Below are 25,263 nucleotides of genomic sequence, written 5' to 3' on the forward strand. Positions count from 1 at the left end.
AGCCTGGGGCGAGGGTGCAGCTTACACTGTAGAGACACGTAGCTTCCAGAACCTTCCAGTACACTGGTCAGTAACTTGTGCCACGTATGTTTTATGGTTGATGCCTGGTCACCTGTCCCGCACGCCCATGTGAGCCACGTACGCACATTCTAATCTCTGCAGCTTGTCAGTATCTTCAGTCAAAATCACGTACATGATTTAGGAATAATTTACCCTCCTTATTGATTATGAATCACCTTAAATAAATACATTTCCATCACAATTCCCCCTTTTGATTCTAATCAATCATATTTTATACATTATTTTCATCAAATAAATATCTCAGGCCTGGTTCAGTATTCGTAATTTGCAGGAGCTGCACTGTTTCCCCGAAAATCTTTCGAAATAAAGGATTTGAGTAGTAGTTAGGTTTTTTATGTTTTGTAAATATCTAATTCTAAAATATCTAATTAGTTGTTAGCGATGTTGAGCTGAAATTTACATTGCACTTGTGTTAAGCAAAGATGGCGTAATTTGATAAGTTTCTGAGTTGAGGGTGTGCTGCAGGTGAAGAGTTACTTATTTGCAGAGAACCACAGTGAGAGCTATTATTCACTACTGGAACACTGGTGAACCTTACCAGGAGTGACCGGCTGACCGAAATTACTCCTAAAGGGCATGAACAACTCATTTAGGAGGGCTCAATAATAACAAAGAGACTAGTGTACTCTGTGGATAACATTATACTGGATGAGTTGTAAGTTAGTGTTTATTACAAACCTGGACCCAGAAATCTGAATTAGGAGTTAATGATAAATCTTCAAACACACATTAAACTGACTGAATATAACAGGAGTGTAAACTGACTGCAGCTTTTACACAGTTCAGTTCAGGTCAGTTCAGTTCAGTTCAGTGTTCACAAAGTTAAACATTATACCCAATAAAATAAGAGCAGCTTTATTCTCCTTGCTGGATCTAATAGAGTTAAACTGGAGCTGCTGAGCACCAGAACCGGATCATTGAGCTGAGTTCTGCTTCTGGTTCTACAGTATAATAATGGCTTTAGTGGAAGGTCTCCTCCTGCAGGCCACCAGTACGGGTCTGTTACTGGGAGCTCTGGTTCTGCTGCTGGTTTATTATCTGTCCTCCAGCTTCAGCTTTAAGGAAGAGGATAATGAGCCTCCAGGACCCAAACCGCTGCCCCTCCTGGGGAACCTGCTCCAACTGGACCTGAAACAACCCCACGAGTCCCTCTGTGAGGTGAGAAACACTATATATATATATATATATATATATATATATATATATATATATACATACATGTACAGCTTATTTAGAGCATTTATTTGCAGAAAATAAGAAATGGCTGAAATAACAAAAAAGATGTAGAGCTTTCAGACCTCAAATAATGCAAAAAAAAGCAATGCAAAGTTCATATTTATAAAGTTTTAAGAGTTCAGAAATCAATATTTGGTGGAATAACCCTGGTTTTTAATCAGTTTTTTTTCATGCATCTTGGCATCATGTTCTCCTCCACCAGTCTTACACACTGCTTTTGGATAACTTCCTCTTGATTATATTCCAGAGGTTTTCAATTTAGAAAATTGTTTAAGTGCTCTCTTACATTTTTTCCAAAGCTGTATAAATATATTTATTTCTACCACTACTTACAGTCTAATATATATGTTTATAAGCTGTGTAGAACGTTTCTGAATGTTCCAGTTAACATTCTTAGTACGTTCAATCTGTCAAGTTTTCTGTGTGTTTTTAAAACGTTTTTATTGAACGTTTTAAAAATGTTCTGGTAGCATTGCTGCTGCATCACTTATGTAAATGTTATTATTTTTTTTTTTTAAGAGTGTTTTCAAAATGTTAGCATTCTAATAATGTTGTGTTGCAAGCCATTATTGTGTCACACATTTTCAATACGTTCTTTGGAACATTATTTCTGTGACGTTACAGTTAACGTTCTTAGTATGTTGACTCTGCCTTTTTTTCTGTGTTTTTAAAAGTTTTTAAACGTTTTTAAACATTGCTGCAGCATCACTTATGTAGAAGTTTTTTTTAATGTTTTTAAAATGTTAGAATTTGTCTTGCTGGGAATGTTATGTGAGAAACATTCTAATAACGTTGTGTTGCAAACCATTATTACATCACACGTTTTCAGGAAGTTCCTGGAATATTATTATGTAACGTTAGAAGCTAACATTCCTGGAACATTTTTAAAACGTTAAATGCTTTCTGTTAGCTGGGTAACAGCAACATTTTTATTATTGAAAAGTTTTTGTTTTATTACTATTTATTACTAATGTATTACTAATTTATTACTACTTCATACTTTTTTTTTATTATGTATTTTTCATTATATTTTTATACATTGATGTGGAACATTTGCCTCTTTAAAAAGTAACATTCCCAATACAGTGACGTTAGCAGAATGTTTAAAAACATAACATCTCGAAAACCTAACAGAGTAAAAAACAGTGAATGATCTAAAAATGTTAAATGTAACGTTCAGAAAATGTTCTTCTAACCCAGGGGTGTCCAAACTTTTTTTGTTGGGGGCCAGAAGGAGAAATATATTTGAAGTCACGGGCCACAGACTCCGTAATAAAATAAATAATAAAATATACCACTCTAAATAATACATTTTCCTGTTTATTTCATTTACACACCATTTTACTTGACTTACTATCTTTATCTTTGACTGTGTTGTGTAAACTAAGATTTTTCAAATTGATGTTTAATTTCATGATGTCTCTTAATATTAAACTACTTAATTACGGCAACTTTTAGACTCATTTTCCCTTTTTCTGCGCTACAACTGCGCACTCTCTCCGCTTTTAGACTCTTTGGCCCGTTTCTCTGCGCTAAAAATGCACACACTCTCCGCTTTTAGACTCTATGGCCTGTTTTTTTGCGCTAGAAATGAGCTCTCTCTCCGCTTTTAGACTCTTTGGCCCGTTTCTCTGCGCTAAAAATGCGCACCCTCTCCGCTTTTAGACTCTTTAGCCTGTTTTTTTTCGCTAGAAATGCGCACTCTCTCAGCTTTTAGACTCTTTGGCCCGTTTCTCTGCGCTAGAAATGCGCACTCTCTCCGCTTTTAGACTCTTTAGCCCGTTTTTTTCGCTAGAAATGCGCACTCTCTCAGCTTTTAGACTCTTTGGCCCGTTTCTCTGCGATAGAAATGCACACTCTCTCCACTTTTAGACTCTTTGGCCCGTTTTTTTGCGCTAGAAATGAGCTCTCTCTCCGCTTTTAGACTCTTTGGCCCGTTTCTCTGCGCTAAAAATGCGCACCCTCTCCGCTTTTAGACTCTAGCCCGTTTTTTTTCGCTAGAAATGCGCACTCTCTCAGCTTTTAGACTCTTTGGCCCGTTTCTCTGCGCTAGAAATGCGCACTCTCTCCACTTTTAGACTCTTTGGCCCGTTTTTTCCCCTAGAAATGCGCACCCTCTACGCTTTTAGACTCTTTTGCCCTGTTTTTCTGCGCTAGAAATGCACACTCTCTCTGCTTTTAGACTCTTTGGCCCGTTTCTGACACCTAGCGTTCAAACTTTGAATCTCACATTATAAAAACCTGCTTAACAGCGGGCCAACTTTCATTCTATTTCTAAAATACCTCGCGGGCCGCTCCAAAAAAGGAAACGGGCCGCAAATGGCCCACGGGCCGTAGTTTGGACACCCCTGATCTAACCTAAAAATGTTAGTCATTTTCTGGTAGCAGAGGTGCAAGAAAATGACTACTTGTTAACAAACATTTTCTGGCGCCCCTACTGCCGCAAAATATTTATATATTTTTTACATTTATTTATTTTATTATAAATTATTAACAGTATCACTATGTATGTCCTGCAGCTCGCCAAGACGTACGGATCTGTGTTTAAAGTGTATTTCGGCCCCAAGAAGGTGGTGGTTTTAGCGGGATATAAAACAGTAAAGCAGGCGCTGGTTAATCACGCTGAAGAGTTCGGAGAACGAGAGGTTTCACCAATGTTCAAGAAGTATAATGAAGAACACGGTAAAGCAATAACTTCTATAACTTCAGCACTGATGCTCTCAAACCTTTACATTAAGAGACAAGAAATTCAAGTAATTAACTCTTGATGAGTTCAGCACAGCTGTTAACTGAAAGCCTGAATTCCAGGTGATTCTACCTCATAAAACTGATACAGCAGAGGTATGCAAAACTGATCATCTAAGCAAGAAGAATCTAAAATATAAAATATATTATGCTTTATTTCACACCTTTTTTTCACGAAATAATTCCATATGTTTTTCTACATAGTTCAAATGACTTTAGTATTAATCTACAATACGGACAATTCTTTATACATGCAATTTGGTGATTATGTCCTATAGATTCTGATTGTATTAATGTGTGTTTATCGTTAGGTATCTTGTTTTCTAATGGAGAAAACTGGAGGGAAATGAGGCGCTTTGCTCTCTCCAACCTCCGAGACTTCGGAATGGGGAAGAGAGGGAGTGAGGAGAAGATTATTGAAGAAATTCAATACCTTAAAGAAGTGTTCGAAAGCTTTGGAGGTGATTATACTACTTTGGTCATTCATTAAAGCATTAAAAAGTTGGGATAGGGCCAATTTAGGGCTAGTAATGAGGTAAAACACATAAACAGTAATGTAATTGTAATGATGATTTGGTACAAAAGCAATCTTTACTTAAAGACTTAAAGACGGAAGAGTCTCTGAAGAGAAAAGATGAGAAGATGATCTCCAGTTTGTAACAAATGTGTAAGAAAATAGCTTGAAAAATGTTTAAAACAATGTTCCTCAAAAAAAGACTGGAAGGGATTCTTCCTCTACAGCCCAAAATATCAGTAAATCGTTCAAGGAAGTGGGTCTGAGTGATCCAGTGGACTAAGGTGCTGTCACTAAGATCAGGAGATTGCTGTTCCTGGTCATGCAGAATCCCGGTCATGCAGCTTGCCATCAGCTGCTGGAGCCCTGAGAGAGCACACACAGTTGGTCTTGCTCTCTCTGGGTGGGTACAGTAGATGGCGCTCTTCTCTTTCCCATCAGCACTCTTAGGGTGATGTGGATCAGCACAAGGCTGCTTCTGTGAGCTGATGTATCAGAATCGAGACGCTGCACTTTTCCCTGAGCGTTAGCGCTGTGATGCTACTTTTCAGTTCAAAAAGAGGAGGAGTCTGACTTCACATGTATCGTAGGAGGCATGTGCTAGTCGTCACCCTCCTGTTGTTGGGGCATCACTAGTGATAGGGGTGATAGGGAATCCTAATGAGTGAAATGGGTAATTGACTTTGTAAATTGGGGAGAAAAAGTAAAATTTCTGATCTTTCTCTGTAGGTAAAGCGTTTGATACGACTCAGCCGGTGAACAACGCCGTCTCCAACATCATCTCCTCCATCGTTTACGGAAGCAGATTTGAGTACAGTGATCCTCAGTTCAAAGAAATGGTTAACCGAGCCAATGAGAACGTCAGGATTGGTGGATCTGCTTCCGTCCTGGTCAGTGATCAGTTAAAGTAAAGTAGTGAAGAGGTAGAGTTACAGGTATACAGTGAATAGTGAATATTTGAGTAATGTTCTAATCCAGATTATGAGAAGCAAGAACTACTACTACTAAATGAAGAAAAGTAAAAAAATACTTAAAGAAATACAGGTCAGTCGATCCAAAAGTCAATCTTTAAGTGCTGTCACAAAAAAGAATATCAAAAATGTGATGATGATGATGAAACTGGCACTAATTAGGATCCATAAATTCATTAGAGTTACCAGCCTCAGAAACCACAAGTTAAAAGCTCCTCAGATAAGAGCGCCTAAATGCTTCACAACATATATACATACTGTATATACAATAAAATATAGAATATCATTTAAAAGTTACTTTATTTCAGTAATTCAGTTCAAAATTGTAACGCCAGACAGGTAGGAGAGACGCACGCCGAGTAAAAGGTAAAGGCGGGTTTATTTACAGAATTGTAAACAGAGTAACACAGCCAGAGAACAGGTTGAACAAGACTCACACTGGAAGCAGGAATCGTAATACAGGAGACAGTCCAAGATCCAAAGCCAGAGAGACAGTCCGATAATATAACAAATCCAATAAGGGCAAAGACAAAAGGCAAAATCCGTAATACAGGCAAAAAGATCATAACAAAAGGGCAGACAGAAAAGGGTTTGGAATAACGCTCAGTACGCAACATGAGTCGGCAATACCTCGCGAAGAACAGACGTTAACCGAACCCTATATATACAAAACATGGAATTACTATGAACCGGAACTTCTTAGAATACAGGTGACTCAGAACGGGGGAGCGTAACGCGATTGGGTGAGAGTGAGCGGCTGACGGTAACGTCATGGCCAGTGGGATTTTGGGAAATAGAGTTCGGGTGTGTGAGAGGAGATCCTGGAGACCTGACAGTACCTCCCCCCGAGGAGTCCGAAAGAACCGAAGGACGAGGACGACACACAGGAACCGCCCCTCTCCGCCCGGAGGCCCGACGGACACGAGAACCCGAAGCGGGGATAGCCTGAACAGGAGCCCTGGTCCTGGGACGACCCCTGGTCCTGGGACGATCCCTCCTGGAGCCGCGGACGGAACTGAGAGACCGAGTAGCAGCAGACCTATAGCGCCTACCCCTTCCAGGGTCAGGAGACCTCCTCCTTGGACGACCCCGAGGGCGTGGTGCTGGACGAGACGGATGCGACCGATGGAATTCTTCCACCAACAATGGGTCAAGGACGTCTGCTGCAGTAACCCAGCTTCTCTCCTCAGGTCCGTAGCCTTCCCAATCAACCAGGTACTCCAGGGCTCCCCTCCTCCTTCTGGAGTCTAACAGGCGCTCTACCGCGTAGACGGGTCCACCATCCATGAGCACAGGCGGAGGAGGCAGCACCCCATGCGAGGTCTCATCCAGCGGACCAGGGATAACCGGCTTAAGTAAAGAAACATGGAAAGAAGGACAGACACGATAATTAGAAGGTAATTCAAGACGGTATGTAACTTCGTTGATTCTTTTGATTATTTTAAAAGGGCCAATAAACTTAACTGATAATTTTTTGTTGCCTTCGGGGAGCCGGAAATCCCTGGTAGATAGCCAAACGCGATCTCCTGGGGAGTAGAGCGGGGCCTCACGACGATGACGATCAGCCTGCTGTTTGTGTTGTTCTAACACGGCTTCTATACGTCTGTGAGTCTCCTCCCACACCTCCTCGCTACGGCGCATCCACTGATCTACTGCAGGGATATCAGAAGGTTCAGCTGACCATGGCATGAGCGGAGGTTGATAACCTAGGACACACTGAAAGGGTGTTAACTTAGTGGAAGAGCTGACAAGAGAATTTTGAGCCAATTCAGCCCAGGGGAGATATTGGGCCCAATCATGAACATTGTTAGAACAATATATACGTAAGAATTTCCCTAGTTCCTGGTTCATCCTTTCACACTGACCATTACTTTGAGGATGATAACCGGAAGACAGACTGACAGAGACACCCAACCTACTCATGAATGCTGACCAGACTTGAGATATGAATTGAGGACCGCGATCAGACACTATATCCTCGGGAATACCAAAAATACGAAATACCTGATTAAACAGGCTTTCAGCGGCTTCAAAAGCAGTGGGTAATTTAGCGAAGGGAATGAACCTAACACCACGTGAGAAACGATCAACGACAGTCATAATGACTGTATTACCCATGGAATCAGGAAGATCTGTAACAAAGTCTACTGCCAAATGGGACCAAGGTCGAGCTGGAACTGGTAATGGTATTAATTTACCGGCAGGTAGAGTACGGGGAATTTTACATTGAGCGCAAATGGTACACGATGATACAAACTCATGGATGTCTGAACGCATGTTTTCCCACCAAAATCGACCCTCCAATAATTGATAGGTGCGGGTCTCACCGGGATGTCCAGAAGATGGGGAAGTGTGAGCCCATGTGATTAATTTATTTCTACACTGATTTGGTACATATGTTTTGTTAGGTGGACATTGTGCGGGAGGAGGTGTAATTTGATTAGCTTGACTAATCTCCTCCGAAATTTCCCACCTGATAGGAGCCAAAATTACCTCTGGTTTTAGAATAGTGGTGGGTTCTGAGATGACTGAATTATTTTCATCATAGATACGCGAGAGTGGATCAGCTTTAGTGTTACGGGACCCTGGTCGGTAAGTAACAGTGAAATTAAAACGAGCAAAAAACAAAGACCATCGAGCCTGACGTGAGTTCATGCATTTCATGGATTTCAAAAACTCTAAATTTTTGTGATCAGTGATAACTACAAAGGGGTGTAAAGCTCCCTCCAGCCAGTGCCTCCATTCCTCTAAAGCTAATTTAATGGCTAAGAGTTCGCGGTCCCCAATACCATAATTCTGTTCAGCAGGAGAAAGTTTATGAGAAAAATAGGCCACAGGATGCATTTTACTGGGTGAGCCTAATCTTTGAGAGAGTACAGCCCCCACTCCCACGCTGGAGGCGTCAACCTCTACAATGAATGGTTCTTTTGGATCAGGATGTTTTAACAGAGGGGCAGAAGTGAACTTTCCCTTAAGGGTAGAAAAAGCATCGTGCGCTTGTTCAGACCAAACTAAAGTCTTAGTATTATGTCGCAACAAATTAGTGAGTGGTGCTGCTACTGAGCTATAATTGCGTATGAAACGTCTATAGAAGTTGGCAAAACCCAAAAATCTCTGCAGTTCCTTTACTGATTTGGGAATGGGCCAGTCTACTACTGCCTGGACTTTATTATTGTCCATTGAAACTCCCTTAGCATTAATGATATATCCCAGAAAAGAGATAGAGGAGAGGTGAAATTCACATTTCTCAGCTTTGATAAAAAGTTGATTTTCTAGCAGACGAGATAGGACAGCGCGGACCTGGGGAATGTGTGTGGTCAGATCGGATGAGTAGATTAGAATGTCGTCTAAAAATGCAATCACAAACTTTCCTAACATGTCACGTAGGACATCATTTATAAAGGACTGGAACACGGACGGGGCGTTTTTGAGGCCAAAAGGCATAACTTGGTATTCATAGTGCCCCCTTGTGGTGAAAAAAGCAGTCTTCCACTCATCTCCCTCCCTTACTCTCACTAAGTTATATGCACTACGAAGGTCCAATTTGGTAAAGACAGAAGCCCCACGTAATTGTTCTAAAGCTACAGGCACTAGAGGGAGAGGATACGGGTAAGTTTTAGTAACTGCATTAAGTTGTCTGTAATCTATACAAGGTCGAAGACCACCATCCTTCTTTTTTACAAAAAAGAATGATGCTGCAACTGGAGAAGTGGAATGACGAATAAAACCCTGAGCCAGGGCCTCCTGCACATACTCCTCCATAGCTTGTTCCTCAGTCTGAGTCAAGGGATAAATGTGAGATTTGGGGGGTATTTGATTGTCAATGAGATCAATAGCGCAATCGTAAGGACGATGTGGTGGGAGTTGTGTGGCACGAGATTTGCTGAAGACTTCAACAAGATCAGAGTATTCAACTGGGATATGTGCAAGAGACTCAGGCTCAGGACTCTCAACAGTGGTAGACTGGACTTTTAGTTTAGGAGCAGTAATACAATGTGTATGGCAATATGGAGACCAGGACATAATTTCATTATTAGACCAGGAAATCAATGGATTATGTTTTCTCAACCAAGGAAGACCCAAAATAACAAAATAATCAGAGTCCATTATGACAAAAAACCTGAGCTCCTCAGAGTGCAGAGCGCTGACGTTCATTCTGACAGGAACGGTGACGTGGGAAATGGTTCCCTGTCCAATTGGTTTCCCATCCACAGCAGACAGTTTGACAGGGTTATCCAGGGGTTCTATTGGGATCTGGAGTTGTCTGGCCAGTTGGTGATTCATGAAGTTACCCTCGGCACCGGAGTCAATTAGTGCTGGAAACACAAAAGGAGAAGCAGACTGGCAGAGCAGAACAATAGATATGAAGATAGATTTAGAAATCATGTCAGAGTATAGACCGCTTACCCCTTTAGCGTGTGGAGAGGATTCCACACGCTTTCCCGAGTATGTAGCAGGTGGCTCGTATGGACGGTCCGGGTTGCCATGGAAACCATGGGAGAGCCCACCGCGGGACAAGCCAGGAGTATTATTGTTATTTAATACTCGGGGGGGTCTAATCTGACAATTCCGCAGCACATGACCAGTTCCACCGCAATATAAACACAAACCGGCTTGGATGCGTCGTTGCCGCTCCTCTCTCGATAGCCTAGAAGCGTCGATTTGCATCGGTTCTTCTGGAGCAGATGAAATGGCAGCAGGTCGAGGTGAGGTGGAGAACCGGGGAGTAAATCCAGCAGCGCGGGGGGTAAATCCAGAAGCGCGGGGAGTAGCCAGGTGAGCCGCTGTAGGAGTGTTCTTTTGACCAACAAACGAGTTACGTTTTAGTTGATCCAGTCTAATAGCCAGGGAAATCAAGTCATTCATGGGAAGACCATCATCCTTACAAGCTAACTCGGTTAAAATGTCCGGATGTAATCCATTACGGAACATAACGCGCAAAGCTGGCTCATTCCATCCACTACCCGCCGCTAGCGTACGGAATTCCAGCGCATAATCCGCAACAGAACGGTTTCCCTGGCGTAAACGAATCAATAACTCCCCCTGTGATTGTCCTTGATGAGGGTGATCAAAAACCATCTGAAATTCGTTCAGAAACTGTTCATAGGTGCCATTCTCTACAACTGGCCAGATAGCAGTAGCCCAATCCAAAGCTTTGCCGGTTAAACGTGAAACAAAAAATGAAACCCGAGCTCTGTCGGTGGTAGAAGGCATGTTGGAAAAATATAGCGACATCTGGAGCAAAAAACCTCTACACAGATCAGGGGTGCCGTCATATTTATCCGGTTTGCTCACGGAAAAAACAGCTGCTGCCGGGGCTGGATAAGCTAAGCTAGCCGGGGCCTGGCTCGCGGGAGCTAAGCTAGCTGGGGTGGCTATGCTCAGCTGGGCTAACTGAGCAGAGATACCCTGGAGGCTAGCGGTTATCTGGGCTAGCTGGGAGTGTTGCTCGGTTTGCTGGGCGGTGAGGGCGCTAACAGAATGAGTGAGATCCTCGAACAGCTGGCTATGCTGCCCGAGCAATCTCCTCTGGTTATCTACAGCCTGTTGTAAATCCTTAAACTCAGCCATCTGTCTTTGCGGCGAGGTATTATGTAACGCCAGACAGGTAGGAGAGACGCACGCCGAGTAAAAGGTAAAGGCGGGTTTATTTACAGAATTGTAAACAGAGTAACACAGCCAGAGAACAGGTTGAACAAGACTCACACTGGAAGCAGGAATCGTAATACAGGAGACAGTCCAAGATCCAAAGCCAGAGAGACAGTCCGATAATATAACAAATCCAATAAGGGCAAAGACAAAAGGCAAAATCCGTAATACAGGCAAAAAGATCATAACAAAAGGGCAGACAGAAAAGGGTTTGGAATAACGCTCAGTACGCAACATGAGTCGGCAATACCTCGCGAAGAACAGACGTTAACCGAACCCTATATATACAAAACATGGAATTACTATGAACCGGAACTTCTTAGAATACAGGTGACTCAGAACGGGGGAGCGTAACGCGATTGGGTGAGAGTGAGCGGCTGACGGTAACGTCATGGCCAGTGGGATTTTGGGAAATAGAGTTCGGGTGTGTGAGAGGAGATCCTGGAGACCTGACAAAAATGTGAAACTCATATATTATATAGATATATTACACACATCTTATGGATTATGGATTATGGATTACAACCAATGAAAACCCAAAAATCAGTGTCTCAGAAAATTAGAATATTATATAAGACCAATTAGTACTTTTGGCAGTATTGTGGGCAGTGTGCCAAGTCCTGCTGGAAAATAAAATCTGCATCTCCATAAAAGTTATCAGCAGAGGGACGCATGAAGTGCTGTAAGATAATATTGAATTACTGAAATCAAGCATTTTTTAAAAATAATATTCTACTTTTTTGAGGTACTGTACTAGGCATAAGAAAGGGATGAGTTTTATTATGTACAGGTTTTTGTATAAAGATCAGTTTTAACTACTGTCAGATTGATTGACATTACATTTGGCAGACGCTTTTGTCCAAAGCGACTTACAATAGTCAAGTACAATGTAAAATAAGTTTAAAGGTAAAACATCTTTGGATAGGGATAAAAGGAGGACAAAGGGGAATAATAGGATAGAGGAGTGAAGGAGGGGAAGAAGGAAATGAGGTTAGAAGTAGTTAGTGTGTTAGAGGTGTTAAGAGAGTAAGTGCTCTTTGAAGAGCTCTGTCTTCAGGAGTTTATTAAAGATAGCGAGAGATTCTCCTGATCTGGTAGTAGAAGGTAGTTAGTTAGAGGTGTTAGGAGAGTAAGTGCTCTTTGAAGAGCTCTGTCTTCAGGAGTTTATTAAAGATAGCGAGAGATTCTCCTGATCTGGTAGTAGAAGGTAGTTAGTTAGAGGTGTTAGGAGAGTAAGTGCTCTTTGAAGAGCTCTGTCTTCAGGAGTTTATTAAAGATAGTGAGAGATTCTCCTGATCTGGTAGTAGAAGGTAGTTAGTTAGAGGTGTTAGGAGAGTAAGTGCTCTTTGAAGAGCTCTGTCTTCAGGAGTTTATTAAAGATAGTGAGAGATTCTCCTGATCTGGTAGTGGAAGGTAGTTAGTTAGAGGTGTTAGGAGAGTAAGTGCTCTTTGAAGAGCTCTGTCTTCAGGAGGTTATTAAAGATAGTGAGAGATTCTCCTGATCTGGTAGTGGAAGGTAGTTTGTTCCACCATTGGGGAACTCTGTATGAGAACAGTCTGGATTGCTTTGTGTGAATGTTTGTTTGGCAAAGCGAGGCGACGTTCATTGGAGGAGCGCAGCGGCCGGGAGGTAGCGTAAGCCTTCAGTAGCGAGTGCAGGTAGGAAGGAGCCTGTTCTGTCATCACCTTGATTGAATAATTTAAATAATAATATCAAATGTAAATTAGAAGGATGCCATCCAACCTTAGCATAGAATAGTGATTAAAAAGTAAGTCCTACAAATAAAAGTTACAAACTAAAAGACTTCCGTATTATATTGTCAAATCAATTATATTGACTCAAATCAACCATAATACCAATATATAATATAACAATATATACATATAAAATAAAGCATTTAAAACACAATGAGAATGATGATTTTTTTTCTCTTTTCTCTGGATAATTTTAGGTGTATAACATGTTCCCGTGGACGGGTCGGTTCCTGAGGAGTGTACAGAAGCTGTTTGTGAATAATGAGAAGAACCGGGTGCAGATTCGGGAGCTGGTGAAAGGTCTGCAGGAGACGCTGAATACGGAAGAGAGAAGAGGATTCGTCGACTCCTTTCTCCTCCGCAAGCAGATCGATGAGGTACACACTGATTTAGGGAGCTTTATTTTTGTTTTCACACTGCAGTTTAGGGAGTGCACCAAAGACCTTTTTTTAGTGATACTCCTACATCCTGTCATCATCACTTACGTATCGATGCGTTTTCCTTAACCTGACGCTGGTTGGTTTTAGAAGGACATGCGTCTGACGTTGGCGTGTTGATGATAATTCAGCGGGTGGTTCATTCGGCAAGAAGCCTTTCCAGGATCAGGATAAAATGAATGAACAGATTCATTTCGTCTCCATAGTAGAGCTGCTGCTATTGTGATTTTTATAGCAGCAGCAGCTTCAGTACAGTACTCTAGATTAGTTCAAATTCACCAAACGAACGCCCTTGTCCTGAAGCAGCTGTATCCACGGCTCATTTCTCCTGCTTTTCCGGTTATTTTGAGAGGATACTGACTGCAGCCTGCAGGAAGGCGGAGTTGGACGTCCAGTGCGTCCAGCTCCGCCCACTTTGTCAGCATCATGTCTTAGCTCCGCCTCTGAACGCAAGTAAACAATGTACAGGGCAGTCAGTGGACTTTAAATATAATGTGCCGCGTCGTCCAGCTTAAATACTGTGTTACACTACAAGCTTGCGAGACTGACGAGGCGTGGCGTGGACAAAGTGGGCGGGACTGAACGCGCTGGACGTCTAACTCTGTCTTCCCTGCAGGCTGCAGTCAGTAGTTGGTTATTTTTCTTCTTCTGCTGCCGTTGTTGAGGAACGCCTGCTCAGAACCATCCAGAAAAGTGCTTTCACACTGCAGGAGAACCGGACCATGGTTCAGAAGATCTGGACCGAGACCACCTCTCTTGTTCGGACCAAAATCTGGTCCTTTGGTCCGGACCGTGGTTCGGTCCAGATCTTTCACACCTGCTACTTTGGTTCGGACCAAACTAAAAAAAGTCAGAAAGTCCGGACCAAACGAGGCAGGTGTGAAAGCACCCTTAGATTATCTGACTAACTTTACCGTATTTTTTGGACTATAAGGTGCACTTAAAATCCTTTAATTTTATGTATATGTTTATGTATGAATTATATCAGTCAGGTATTAAGGAGCAGTAAATCCGCTCTGCTGAAGTACAGAGATATACAGGTGAGTTTTTAGTGAAGTTTCTCCAGCACTAAGGCTGGAGCAGTGCTAGCTCTTTCACCATTCAGAGGCAAGTATATTGGACTGTAATCTGTATGTTTGCCATGTTAAAACAAGCTACGTGGGACACTTAAGGTTCCTCAGTCTAGCGCTATGGTTAGCAGCTAATGCTAATGCTGCTGCACCCAGCCTTAGTGCTGGAGAAACTTCATTGAAAACTCACCCTGAACGCGTGAAACAGTGTGTTAAAAATAGTCTTTATATAAGAAAAATGTAAATCCAAAATCCTCTTTTTTTACAGTTTCCTTCCAATAATTCCTTATCTTATCAAAATAAGAGTCCTATGTTACATTTCTGGTTCCATTAAACTGATATTAAGATTACTTACATGAAATAACACAAATATAACCTAGCTCTAGCATATTGGAAATCTGTAAATAAACCGAAGTGCTTTACTCACACAAATAAACAGTTTTCACGAGATAAATGTATGTAGATTAACATCCAGCACTCGACTGACTTTAAAATAACTTTTTTTTTGTTTTAAGATTTACAGTTTTGTGTACTTTGGCACTGTTTTCCCCCAGCTTTTCCCATTAGAAGGGAAACATGGCGACACACTTGTTAACTTGTATGTAGGCATCGTAAGTAGTGTCCCTAAATGCGCCTTATGCACCTTATAATCTGAAATATATGGTAACTGATACATGTTTTATGCACACTGTGTGAAAAATCCAACATTTTACCAGCGCTGGATTCTATTTCTGACTATTTGGTATTCATCAACAGTCCAATGAGAAAGCCTCTTACTTCAATGAGAAAAATCTGATAGTCACAGTGGGAAATCTCTTTGTCGCTGGAACCGACACCAGTGGAACCACCCTGCGCTGGGGTCTGCTGCTCATGGCAAAGAACCCTCATATACAGGGTAAGATCTCAGCACTGTCAACACTGTGAATGACTGTATAGTTTAGACTCTCATTAATGATCTACAGTACCAGACAAAAGTTTGGAAATGCCTTTAATTATTATTTGTTTTTATTATATTAATACTACAGTCATCCAAACTGAGACAAAAAAACATATAGATGTATTAAGAAAACGAAAAAATGTTAAACAAACCATAATATGTTTTATATTTTACATGCTTAGATGACATTTGAACATCTCTGCTGGATTTTCTCAGTCAGCTTTATGAGGTAGAGTCTCCTGGAATTCAGGCTTTCAGTTAACAGCTGTGCTGAACTCATCAAGAGTTAAATACTTGAATTTCTTGTCTCTTAATGTAAAGGTTTGAGAGCATCAGTTAAAGTAAAGTAGTGAAGAGGTAGAGTTACAGGTATACAGTGAATAGTGAATATTTGAGTAATGTTCTAATCCAGATTATGAGAAGCAACAACTATTTAACTAAATAAAGAAAAAGTGAAAAAATTCTTTAAGAAATGAATATTAGTCAATCTGAATATCAATTTCAGGAAACTTTGAAAGTGTCCTCAAGTCACTTAAAATAACTAAAGAAATGTGATGATGATGGAACTGGCACTCATCAGGACAGCCCCAGAAAAGGAAGCGCAAGTTCCCTTATAGTCTGAAATCACTTCAGTGTTCATTTACAATGTAGGAAAAAATAAAAATAAAAACACTGAATGAATGTTTTCACTGGTTCGGTGTATTTCTGTATACAGATCGAGTTCATGAGGAGATCGATCGGGTGATCGGAGGACGGCAGGTCGTGGTGGAGGACAGGAAGAACCTGCCGTACACAGACGCCGTGATCCACGAAATCCAGAGATGTGCCAACATAGTACCCATGAGTCTCCCTCATGTCACCAGCTGTGATGTTCACTTTAACGGATTCTTCATCAAGAAGGTTAAGCAGATTCTCATCTCTGTTATATGATTTATAGACATAGAAGATATGAAATACAGCGCTTTTTTTAGCCTATGCATCTGAGACATTTAAAACAAAGCACTAAAAACATTGAAAGTACACAGGTAGTGTATTATAAAGGCTGTTTTAAGCTTATTAATGGTATAAAAATAGCAGTTTCTTTGCATGGGCAACTCTATGCCCCCATCTCTAGCATTGTAAAACTGTTAGTTGGGTGCATCGGCTAATCATCAGCTCTGTATTTGTCATGTTTCACTACATGTCCATTTTTCACGGGATTTCTCCTTTAAAATATAGAATATGAGCTGGAAAAGTGAATTAATATGTTTTTTAATGTTTTTCTTTAGGGTACAACAGTGTATCCTCTCTTGACGTCTGTACTGAGGGATGAGAGCGAGTGGGAGAGCCCCCGAACCTTCAACCCAGATCACTTTCTGGATAAACAGGGACAATTTCTTAAAAAAGACGCTTTCATGCCATTTTCTGCAGGTAATTATTCTGAATTATTAATGAATTTAGTTTTATAAGGTCATCAGTTTTAAATTATACCTCAAGATGGATGGATTTATGGATAAATATAATATAGATAGATCAATATAATTAGAGGATAGATAGATAGATAGATAGATAGATAGATAGATAGATAGATAGATAGATAGATAGATAGATAGATAGATAGATAGATAGAATTAGAGGATGGAGGGATGGATGGATACATAATACATGAATACATAGATTGATAGGTAGATAAATAGATAGAATTAGCAGATTGACAGATATAATTAGGTGATAGAGAGAGAGAGAGAGAGAGAGAGAGAGAGAGATTGATTGATGGATGGATGGATGGATGGATGGATGGATGGATGAATATAATTAGAGGATAGATAGATTAATAGAATTAGAGGATGGATGGATGGATAGATGGATGGATACATAATACATTAATACATAGATAAGTAGGTAGATAAATAGAATTAGTGAATTGATAGATAGAATTAGATGGTAGAGAGAGAGAGATGGATGGATGAATATAGATAGATAGATAGATGGATGGATGGATGGATAGATAGATATTTTAAGAGAATTTAACTACTCATAACCATAACCAGTCATATTACAGTTTTTCTCAATTGGTTTGGCTCATTTCTTGAAACTGACTTGCAAACGGTTATGTAGAAGTAGCCTACACTTAACACAATCATCCTACATTTAGTACATTTTCCAAAAGAATGCATCTTGTTGGTCTATCCCAGTTGGTTGGTTCTCAGTGTAATGGTTGTTCTATCCAAAACATGCCAGCACAATTTCATCGTAGAAGTCATCATCTGCAGAATAGTCTGCTCAATTCTCAAAATGAATTAAGAAATTGTAATACAATACAGAACACATATTTTGGAACATTTCATAAATTAATGGCAATCAGGTGAGTAGGTAACAGGTGAAAGCAGGTTTTGACGAGGAGGAGTGTCCCACATTACAGGTGACCAATCCATCAGTTTGTTACCTGACAGGTGTTGTGTATGATTCTGAATGCTGGCATTGATGTATATATACAGTTTGGCCTGGTGCTAGTACTTTTATGCTAGTCCTGTGATGATATAACAGTGTAGAGGATGGCTCAGGCATTCTTCCCACGGTGCATTGCTAAAGAACACATCAGAGGCGATGTTGATGAGAATTTATGACCAAACAGACTGCAGCGGATGGATGGCCAGGAAGATGAGCAGGAGAGAGAGGGGAGTGACACAGAGTATTGCCATAAAGACAAAACATCTAAGCATTTTGACTTGCAGTACTTACACAACGCCAAAAGGGACAATGCATTTTGGGGGCACTGATGATTTGTGTGAGAAAGGAAATTAGTTTTGACACATTGGTAAACTGTTTTTGGAGCGATATGAGCATGTGATGAGGATCCATGCAGTTGTGCTGCACAGTTTATTTTGACAGGAGGACGAAATGAATGAAAATGTGCCAAAGCAATTGAGAAGGATCTGTGCCATTTCTATGGTACTGACTATTTATATGGGAGAGTGTGGTGTTTTCGGCAACAAAACAATTAAAGCACACAGACACACACCCAGTTCAGCTTCTCCATTTTTACTCCACCAAAAAACTCCCCTCCCTTCCTCTCTCTCTACTCTGTTACAACAGTAGAACAAAAGGCGACACCAAGTGGTACAAACAAAGTATAGCAGGCAGCAAACTTGAAAACACAACATATTTCCCCTTTCCTGAAAGAAAGCATACAACTCAGATAGTAGCATAATGGGAATTATCAACACATCAACAATAACACATTACTTTTCAAGAAAACATTTTTTTTTTTTTTTCAGTATCTCAAAGAATGATGAAGCAATGAACATGTACATTACAGTCCATTATGTAAGGCTTTACTTCACATAATCCTTAAACCATTTCGGTGCATTGCATTGTCTGGTGGTTTTTTCACAAACAGGTACAGTTTTCCTCAGTTCATCTGGCCCGTTAGAGGTTTGCACCTGGGCTTGTTCTGGAAATCCTGACAATCGTTCCGCATGCCACCTTCTACCATCACTTAGGATGAAAGTGCTTTGTCCAAGTTTCTTGATCACTTTCAATGGCCCAGTGAATTTTGATTCAGTCTTTGTGACTCGCACACGTACCAAATCGCCTTCTTTGAATGTTGGAACTTTGGCACCTCTCTTCTGATCAGAGTAGCATTTGCTCTTGGCCTGCTTCAGCTGAATTCTCTGTTGAAGACCTTCATGTTCTTTTTTCTCCAAGATTGGCAACACATTCAGTTTTGTGCGCATAGGTCGTCCTCTTAACAATGCAAAGGGTGTTTCGTTTGTAGTTGCATGTGGCGTTGCACGATAATTGTGAAGAAATGCAGTCACCTGTTTCTTCCAGGGCAGATGCTGTGTTTCAGCCATTTGTATGCAGTCTTTTAACACTCTGTTGAAGCGTTCGACTGCTCCATTTGCTTGTGCATGATAAACACTGGTGCGGATATGTTGTATTCCTCTTTCCTTAAGAAAGGCAGAGAATTCTGTGGAACAAAACTGACTTCCATTGTCAGTGACAATTGAGCAGGGATTACCCTCCCTTGCAAAAACAGACGAGAGAAAAGTAGTAATGACTTCTGAAGTGACAGAAGAAGCAAATGCCACTTCAGGCCATTTACTGTAGTAATCCACAAGTGTGATGGCAAAACAACAGTCATACTTTGCCCTCTCAAATGGTCCGACTATATCCACAGCCAGTTTTTGGAAAGGACCCTTGGGAGACTCCACAGGCTGCATCGGTGCTGGATAAGTCTTTGCTGTTTTGTCACTCATCTGACAGACAGTACAGGAAACGAGTAAATCATGAACCATGGCGTCCATGCCAGGCCACCAGTATAATAGACGCAATCTCTGTTTAGTGCGTACTATTCCTTGATGCCCTTCATGAGCCAGATGAATGACTTTTGATCGCAGAGAGACTGGCACTACAAGACGCGATCCACGCATGACAAAAGGAAAGTCCAAGGCCAATTCATGGCGTAGTGGAAAGTAACAAGCGAGATCATCTGGAACACCTTTCTTTGTAGTTGGCCATCCGGCTTGTACCAGCGTTTGTAGTTTTGTCAGTTCTGGACATGTTTCCGAAGCTGCCTTGAAATCATCAAGGGAAAGTGCAGGAAGATGTGGAGTGATTTCAGCAACCAGTTCGGGTTCATCTGCCAAATCCGTCTCTGGACAGGAGATGGGCATGCGGGATGCAGCATAGTTTTTCTTTCCAGGGCGATGAACAATGTCATACTGGTAACACATGAGTCTTGCTGACCAACGTGCTATTCTCATACCAGCACGATTCATGCCTCTGGAAGCGAGTAAAGTAGTAAGTGCTTGGTGGTCTGTCCTTAGGATGAAGCGACGACCCCAAAGATAAGTCCTCCATCGCTCAACTGCAAACACACATCCTAAGGCCTCCTTTTCAACTGTGCTGTATTTCCTTTCAGCAGGTGTCAGTGTTCGAGAAGTGAATGCAACTACACGTTCGTTACCATCAGGATGTAGTTGGGAAAGAACACCTCCAAGCCCATACTCAGATGCATCAGTGGAGACATAGGTTGGCAGGTTAGGATCGAACAGTGTAAGAGCTGGACTACTTATCATTAGTTTTTTTAGTTCTTGGAAACTTTGTTCAGCTTCGTCTGACCATTCAATAGTGGTTTGAGATGCAGTTCTCAGTAAATTCCTCAGTGGTTCCACGACCGTAGCATAGTTCAGCAGAAATTTGCTAAACCAGGATGTAAGTCCTAGGAAGGAGCGCAGTGCCGCAGCATCTTTAGGTGGTGGAGCTTCTGAAATGGCAGTGATGTGATCCGGAGTTGGACGTAATCCATCTTTAGATATTATGTGACCCAGGTAGGTAACACTTGGCTTTGAGAAAGAGCTTTTCTTGAAGTTGAGCTTGAGCCCTGCTTCTGTTAGACGATGCAGAACAGCCTTTAGATTCTTATCATGTTCTGCTTGAGTAGCTCCATAGCAAATGACATCATCCAAGTAACTCTGACATCCAGGCAGATCACTTAATAGGGTGTGCATCATTTTCTGAAAGGCGGCAGGTGCTGAGGCAAGACCATATGGAACCCTCTTGAATCTAAACAGTTCATCGTGCGTTATGAATGCAGTCAGATTTCTACTCTCTTCAGCTATAGGTAGTTGATGGTATGCACTCTCTAAATCCAGCTGAGAAAACACAGTGGCACCTTTTAACTCTGAGAACAGATCCTCTATGTGTGGAATAGGATGAGAATCAATTACCACACTCTTGTTTGGTGCACGCAGATCCACGCAGACTCTTATGCCTCCTTGCTTTTTTTGGGTTACTACCAAGGGTGATACCCAAGGACTAGCATGGATGGGCTCAATAATATCAGCTTTGAGAAGTCGTTGTATTTCAGAAGATACCTCCTGGCTAATACACAAGGGTAACCTTCGTAGCTTTTGTTGTACTGGTTTGACTGTGTCATCCACTTGCACTTTATGCATGAACCCTTTAACACATCCGACTGGTTCAGCATTTGTACTGAGCGTTGTTAGATCAGGCATGTTTGCATCAGTTTGTACAGAACCCACAGGATGCGTCTCCACACCATTTCCACAGATGTGACAGTTCAGTGACTTTATTAAGTCCATGCCTAACAAAGGTGTGCCTGTTTTCACTATGTAGAATACAGCGTCAGAAGAGACGTTCTTATGTGAGACAGTTGCAGAAAGACAGCCTAGTACAGGCAATGGCTCTCTTGAGTAAGTAACTAGTTGCACTTTAGGAACTGTCAGAGGACATTGTCTGAAATGTCTGTTGTAGACTGACTCAGGAAGAATTGAGACGGAGGAACCTGTATCCACTAGCAGGCTAATATCCTGTGCATTCCCAAGTGGAGCATCAATATGCACTGTGCAGTATAATTTGTCATTAGCAGGAGATACTGCATTCAGGTTGAGAATTGTTAGCTCAGGAACAGAAACTTCACATACCTTATTAGCAGCTGATTTACAGACTTTAGCGAAATGTCCTTTTTTCCCACAGGTGTTACAAACAGAGTGTGCTGCTGGACAGATCTTTGCATTTGCTAGATGAGACATAGATCCACAGCGAAAACAGTGCCGTCCTCTCTCGGAAGAAGTGCAAACATGCGTCTTGCTTCTAAAATGGTTCCTTTGTTTCTGCTGTTTTTTCTGAAATGCTAGCGCTTGTATTGGGCTAGTGTTAGCTGTAGCATTGCTAGGCGGAGAGCTAGCAGCGAGGAGAGAAGAGCTGTGAACTGCAGATTCAACTTGGCATGCCAAAGTAATGGCTTTCTCAAGGGTAAGGTCTTCTTCTAAAAGCAGTTTATCTTTCACAGACTTCAAATGAGCTCGTTCAATGAGTTGGTCACGGAGCATTTCAGCTTCCATACCTCCAAACTGACATTGCACAGCGAGATCACGTAGGGCTGCAATAAACTGGACTACGGTTTCATCTGGTCTTTGTGCACGCTGTCTGAACTTATGGCGGCAGGCTACCACATTCACTTTCGGAACAAAATGCTGCTCTAGCGCTGACATAGCTTCAGTAAACGTTGTACCCACATTTGGCAAAGTATAGAACAATCTCTGACCTTCCATGCCCAAGCAGTGTAATAGTGTTGCGTGTCTCCGTGCATCCGGCCATGCATTCCCTGTAGCATTAATCACGAGTAAGTAGTTTTCAAAGATTTTCCTCCAAATCTCAAATGGAAGCGGAGGTTCACCCACACACGGAAGGAAAGGTGCAGGAGCTGGGACTGAGGCCGCCATCCTCGTCGCCAATTTTGTGGTGTTTTCGGCAACAAAACAATTAAAGCACACAGACACACACCCAGTTCAGCTTCTCCATTTTTACTCCACCAAAAAACTCCCCTCCCTTCCTCTCTCTCTACTCTGTTACAACAGTAGAACAAAAGGCGACACCAAGTGGTACAAACAAAGTATAGCAGGCAGCAAACTTGAAAACACAACAGAGAGGGACTTTATTTTGAAGCAAGAATGAACGTTTTGGGAGAGATATGACATTTTGCTGGTTATCTGAAGTGTTGCGAAGAACTGTAAGTCTGTTTGGCCAATTTACCTTACAGTTATAGGAATGTCATCTCAGTTTCAAGAAATGAGCCAAACCAATTGAGAAAAACTATGTTTTTTTTTTTTTTTTTGTGGATTAGCACAGCTGTCTATGAAACAGTCACGTGTAGGATTTACTTACAGTATTTATATATGGTTTGAGTCTTGTTGGTCACTCTGTTACCGTTTATTGTTTCCACTGGAGCCAAAATGCAGCCAGACATACAACTTAAAAGTAGCAGAAGCATCTTCTATACAAATACCTGAATTTTCCTCTTCTGCTGAGAGCTGCTCTCACTGCTCAGACACCACACTCACTGATATCACTACTGGGTTGCCAGATCCCTCTTAAAAAGTCCACACTACAGTTCTATGAGATCCCGTTACACCCCTAGTGAACAGTAAAAATATTAGCTGTATATATATACATGTATAAAACAGTTAAGAATAAGAGAGTGAAGGTGTGATTATCTCCAATCACGCCCTTCAACAAATGTCTCTGTGTGTTTAATCTGCAGGGCGCAGGGTGTGTTTGGGGGAGAGTCTGGCGAGGATGGAGCTCTTCCTCTTCTTCACCTCCCTCCTCCAACACTTCCGCTTCACTCCTCCACCAGGCCTGACAGAGGATCAGCTGGACCTCACTCCAGTGATCGGCATCACTCTGAACCCTTCACCTCACAAACTGTGTGCAGTAAAACGATCCTGATCCTGGAAATTAACAATAAATTAGAAATAAAACTGAAATCTAAACTCACAGAACAAACCAGACAAACTAATAAATGCATCTTTTTAGTTTACTTGGCTTTACCTGATGTGTGTGTTTGTATTGTGTATCATTTGGATTTTCATTATGTACATTTTGAAAAATTACTTGGTGTATACGATAGTGTGGCTCGATTAGTGAGAGTGAGATGGATGGATGGATGGATGGATGGATGAATGGATGGATACATAACACATGAATACATAGATAGATAGGTAGATACATAGATAGGATTAGAGGATCGATAGATAGAATTAGATGGTAGAGAAAGAGAGAGAGATGGATGAATATAATGATGAATGTAATAAGAGGATAGATAGATGAATATAATAGATAGATGAATAGAATTAGAGGATGGATAGATAGATGGATGAATGAATATAATTATAGTTTAGATAGATACATATAATTAGAGGATGGATGGATGAATATAGAGTATAGATAGATGAATATAATTAGATAGATAGATAGATAGATAGATAGATAGATAGATAGATAGATAGGATTAGAGGATCAATAGATAGAATTAGATGGTAGAGAGAGAGAGAGAGAGAGAGAGAGAGAGAGAGAGAGAGAGAGATGGATGGATGGATGAATATAATTATAGTTTAGATAGATGAATAGAATTAGTGGATGGATGGATGGATGGATGGATACATAACACATGAATACATAGATAGATAGGTAGATAAATAGATAAGATTAGAGGATATATAGATAGAATTAGATGGTAGAGAGAGAGAGAGAGATGGATGGATGGATAAAATTAATTATAGTTTAGATAGATGAATAGATAGATAGATAGATAGATAGATAGATAGATAGATAGATAGATAGATAGGGTGAGAGTGATATGAATTGATGGATGGATGAATGGGTGAATATAATTATAGTTTAGACAGATGAATAGAATTAGAGGATGGATGGATGGATTAATGAATAAATATAGATAGATAGATAGATAGATAGATAGATAGATAGATAGATAGATAGATAGATAGATAGATAGATAGATAGATAGATAGATAGATAGATGGAATGATGGATGGATACATAACACATGAATACATATAGATAGATAGGTAGAAAAATAGATAAGATTAGAGGATCGATAGATATAATTAGATGGTAGAGAGAGAGAGGGATGGATGGATGGATGATGGGTGGGTGAATATAATTATAGTTTAGATGAATGAATATAATTAGAGTATAGATAGATAGATAGATAGATGGATGAAGGGATGAATATAATTATAGTTTAGATAGATGAATAGAATTAGAGGATGGATGAATATAGAGTATAGATAGATGAATAGAATTAGAGGATGGATGGATAGATGGATGAATGGATGGATGGATAACACATGAATACATTTATAGATAGGTAGATAAATAGATAGGATTAGAGGATTGATAGATAGACTTAGATGGTAGAGAGAAAGAGAGAGAGAGAGAGAGAGAGAGAGATGGATCTATAATAGATAGATGAATAGAATTAGAGGATGGATAGATAGATGGATGGATCAATGAATATAACTATAGTTTAGATAGATACATATAATTAGAGGATGGA

At 40.8% G+C, this 25,263-nt stretch overlaps 1 protein-coding gene across 1 annotated transcript; it reads left to right on the forward strand.

Moving 5' to 3' along the window:
* Nucleotides 1–911: 911 nt before the first annotated feature.
* On the forward strand, nucleotides 912–23,724 carry LOC103034280 (cytochrome P450 2K1). The gene is made up of 9 exons (XM_022665113.2): nucleotides 912–1,239; nucleotides 3,837–3,999; nucleotides 4,374–4,523; nucleotides 5,306–5,466; nucleotides 13,149–13,328; nucleotides 15,215–15,353; nucleotides 16,111–16,295; nucleotides 16,664–16,805; nucleotides 23,446–23,724. The coding sequence occupies exons 1-9, from the start codon at nucleotides 1,036–1,038 to the stop codon at nucleotides 23,631–23,633; spliced, it is 1,512 nt and encodes a 503-aa protein (XP_022520834.2). The 5' UTR covers nucleotides 912–1,035; the 3' UTR covers nucleotides 23,634–23,724.
* Nucleotides 23,725–25,263: the final 1,539 nt, after the last annotated feature.

Source organism: Astyanax mexicanus, chromosome 19 (genome assembly GCF_023375975.1).
Source record: "Astyanax mexicanus isolate ESR-SI-001 chromosome 19, AstMex3_surface, whole genome shotgun sequence".
NCBI classification, from domain to species: Eukaryota; Metazoa; Chordata; class Actinopteri; order Characiformes; family Acestrorhamphidae; genus Astyanax; species Astyanax mexicanus.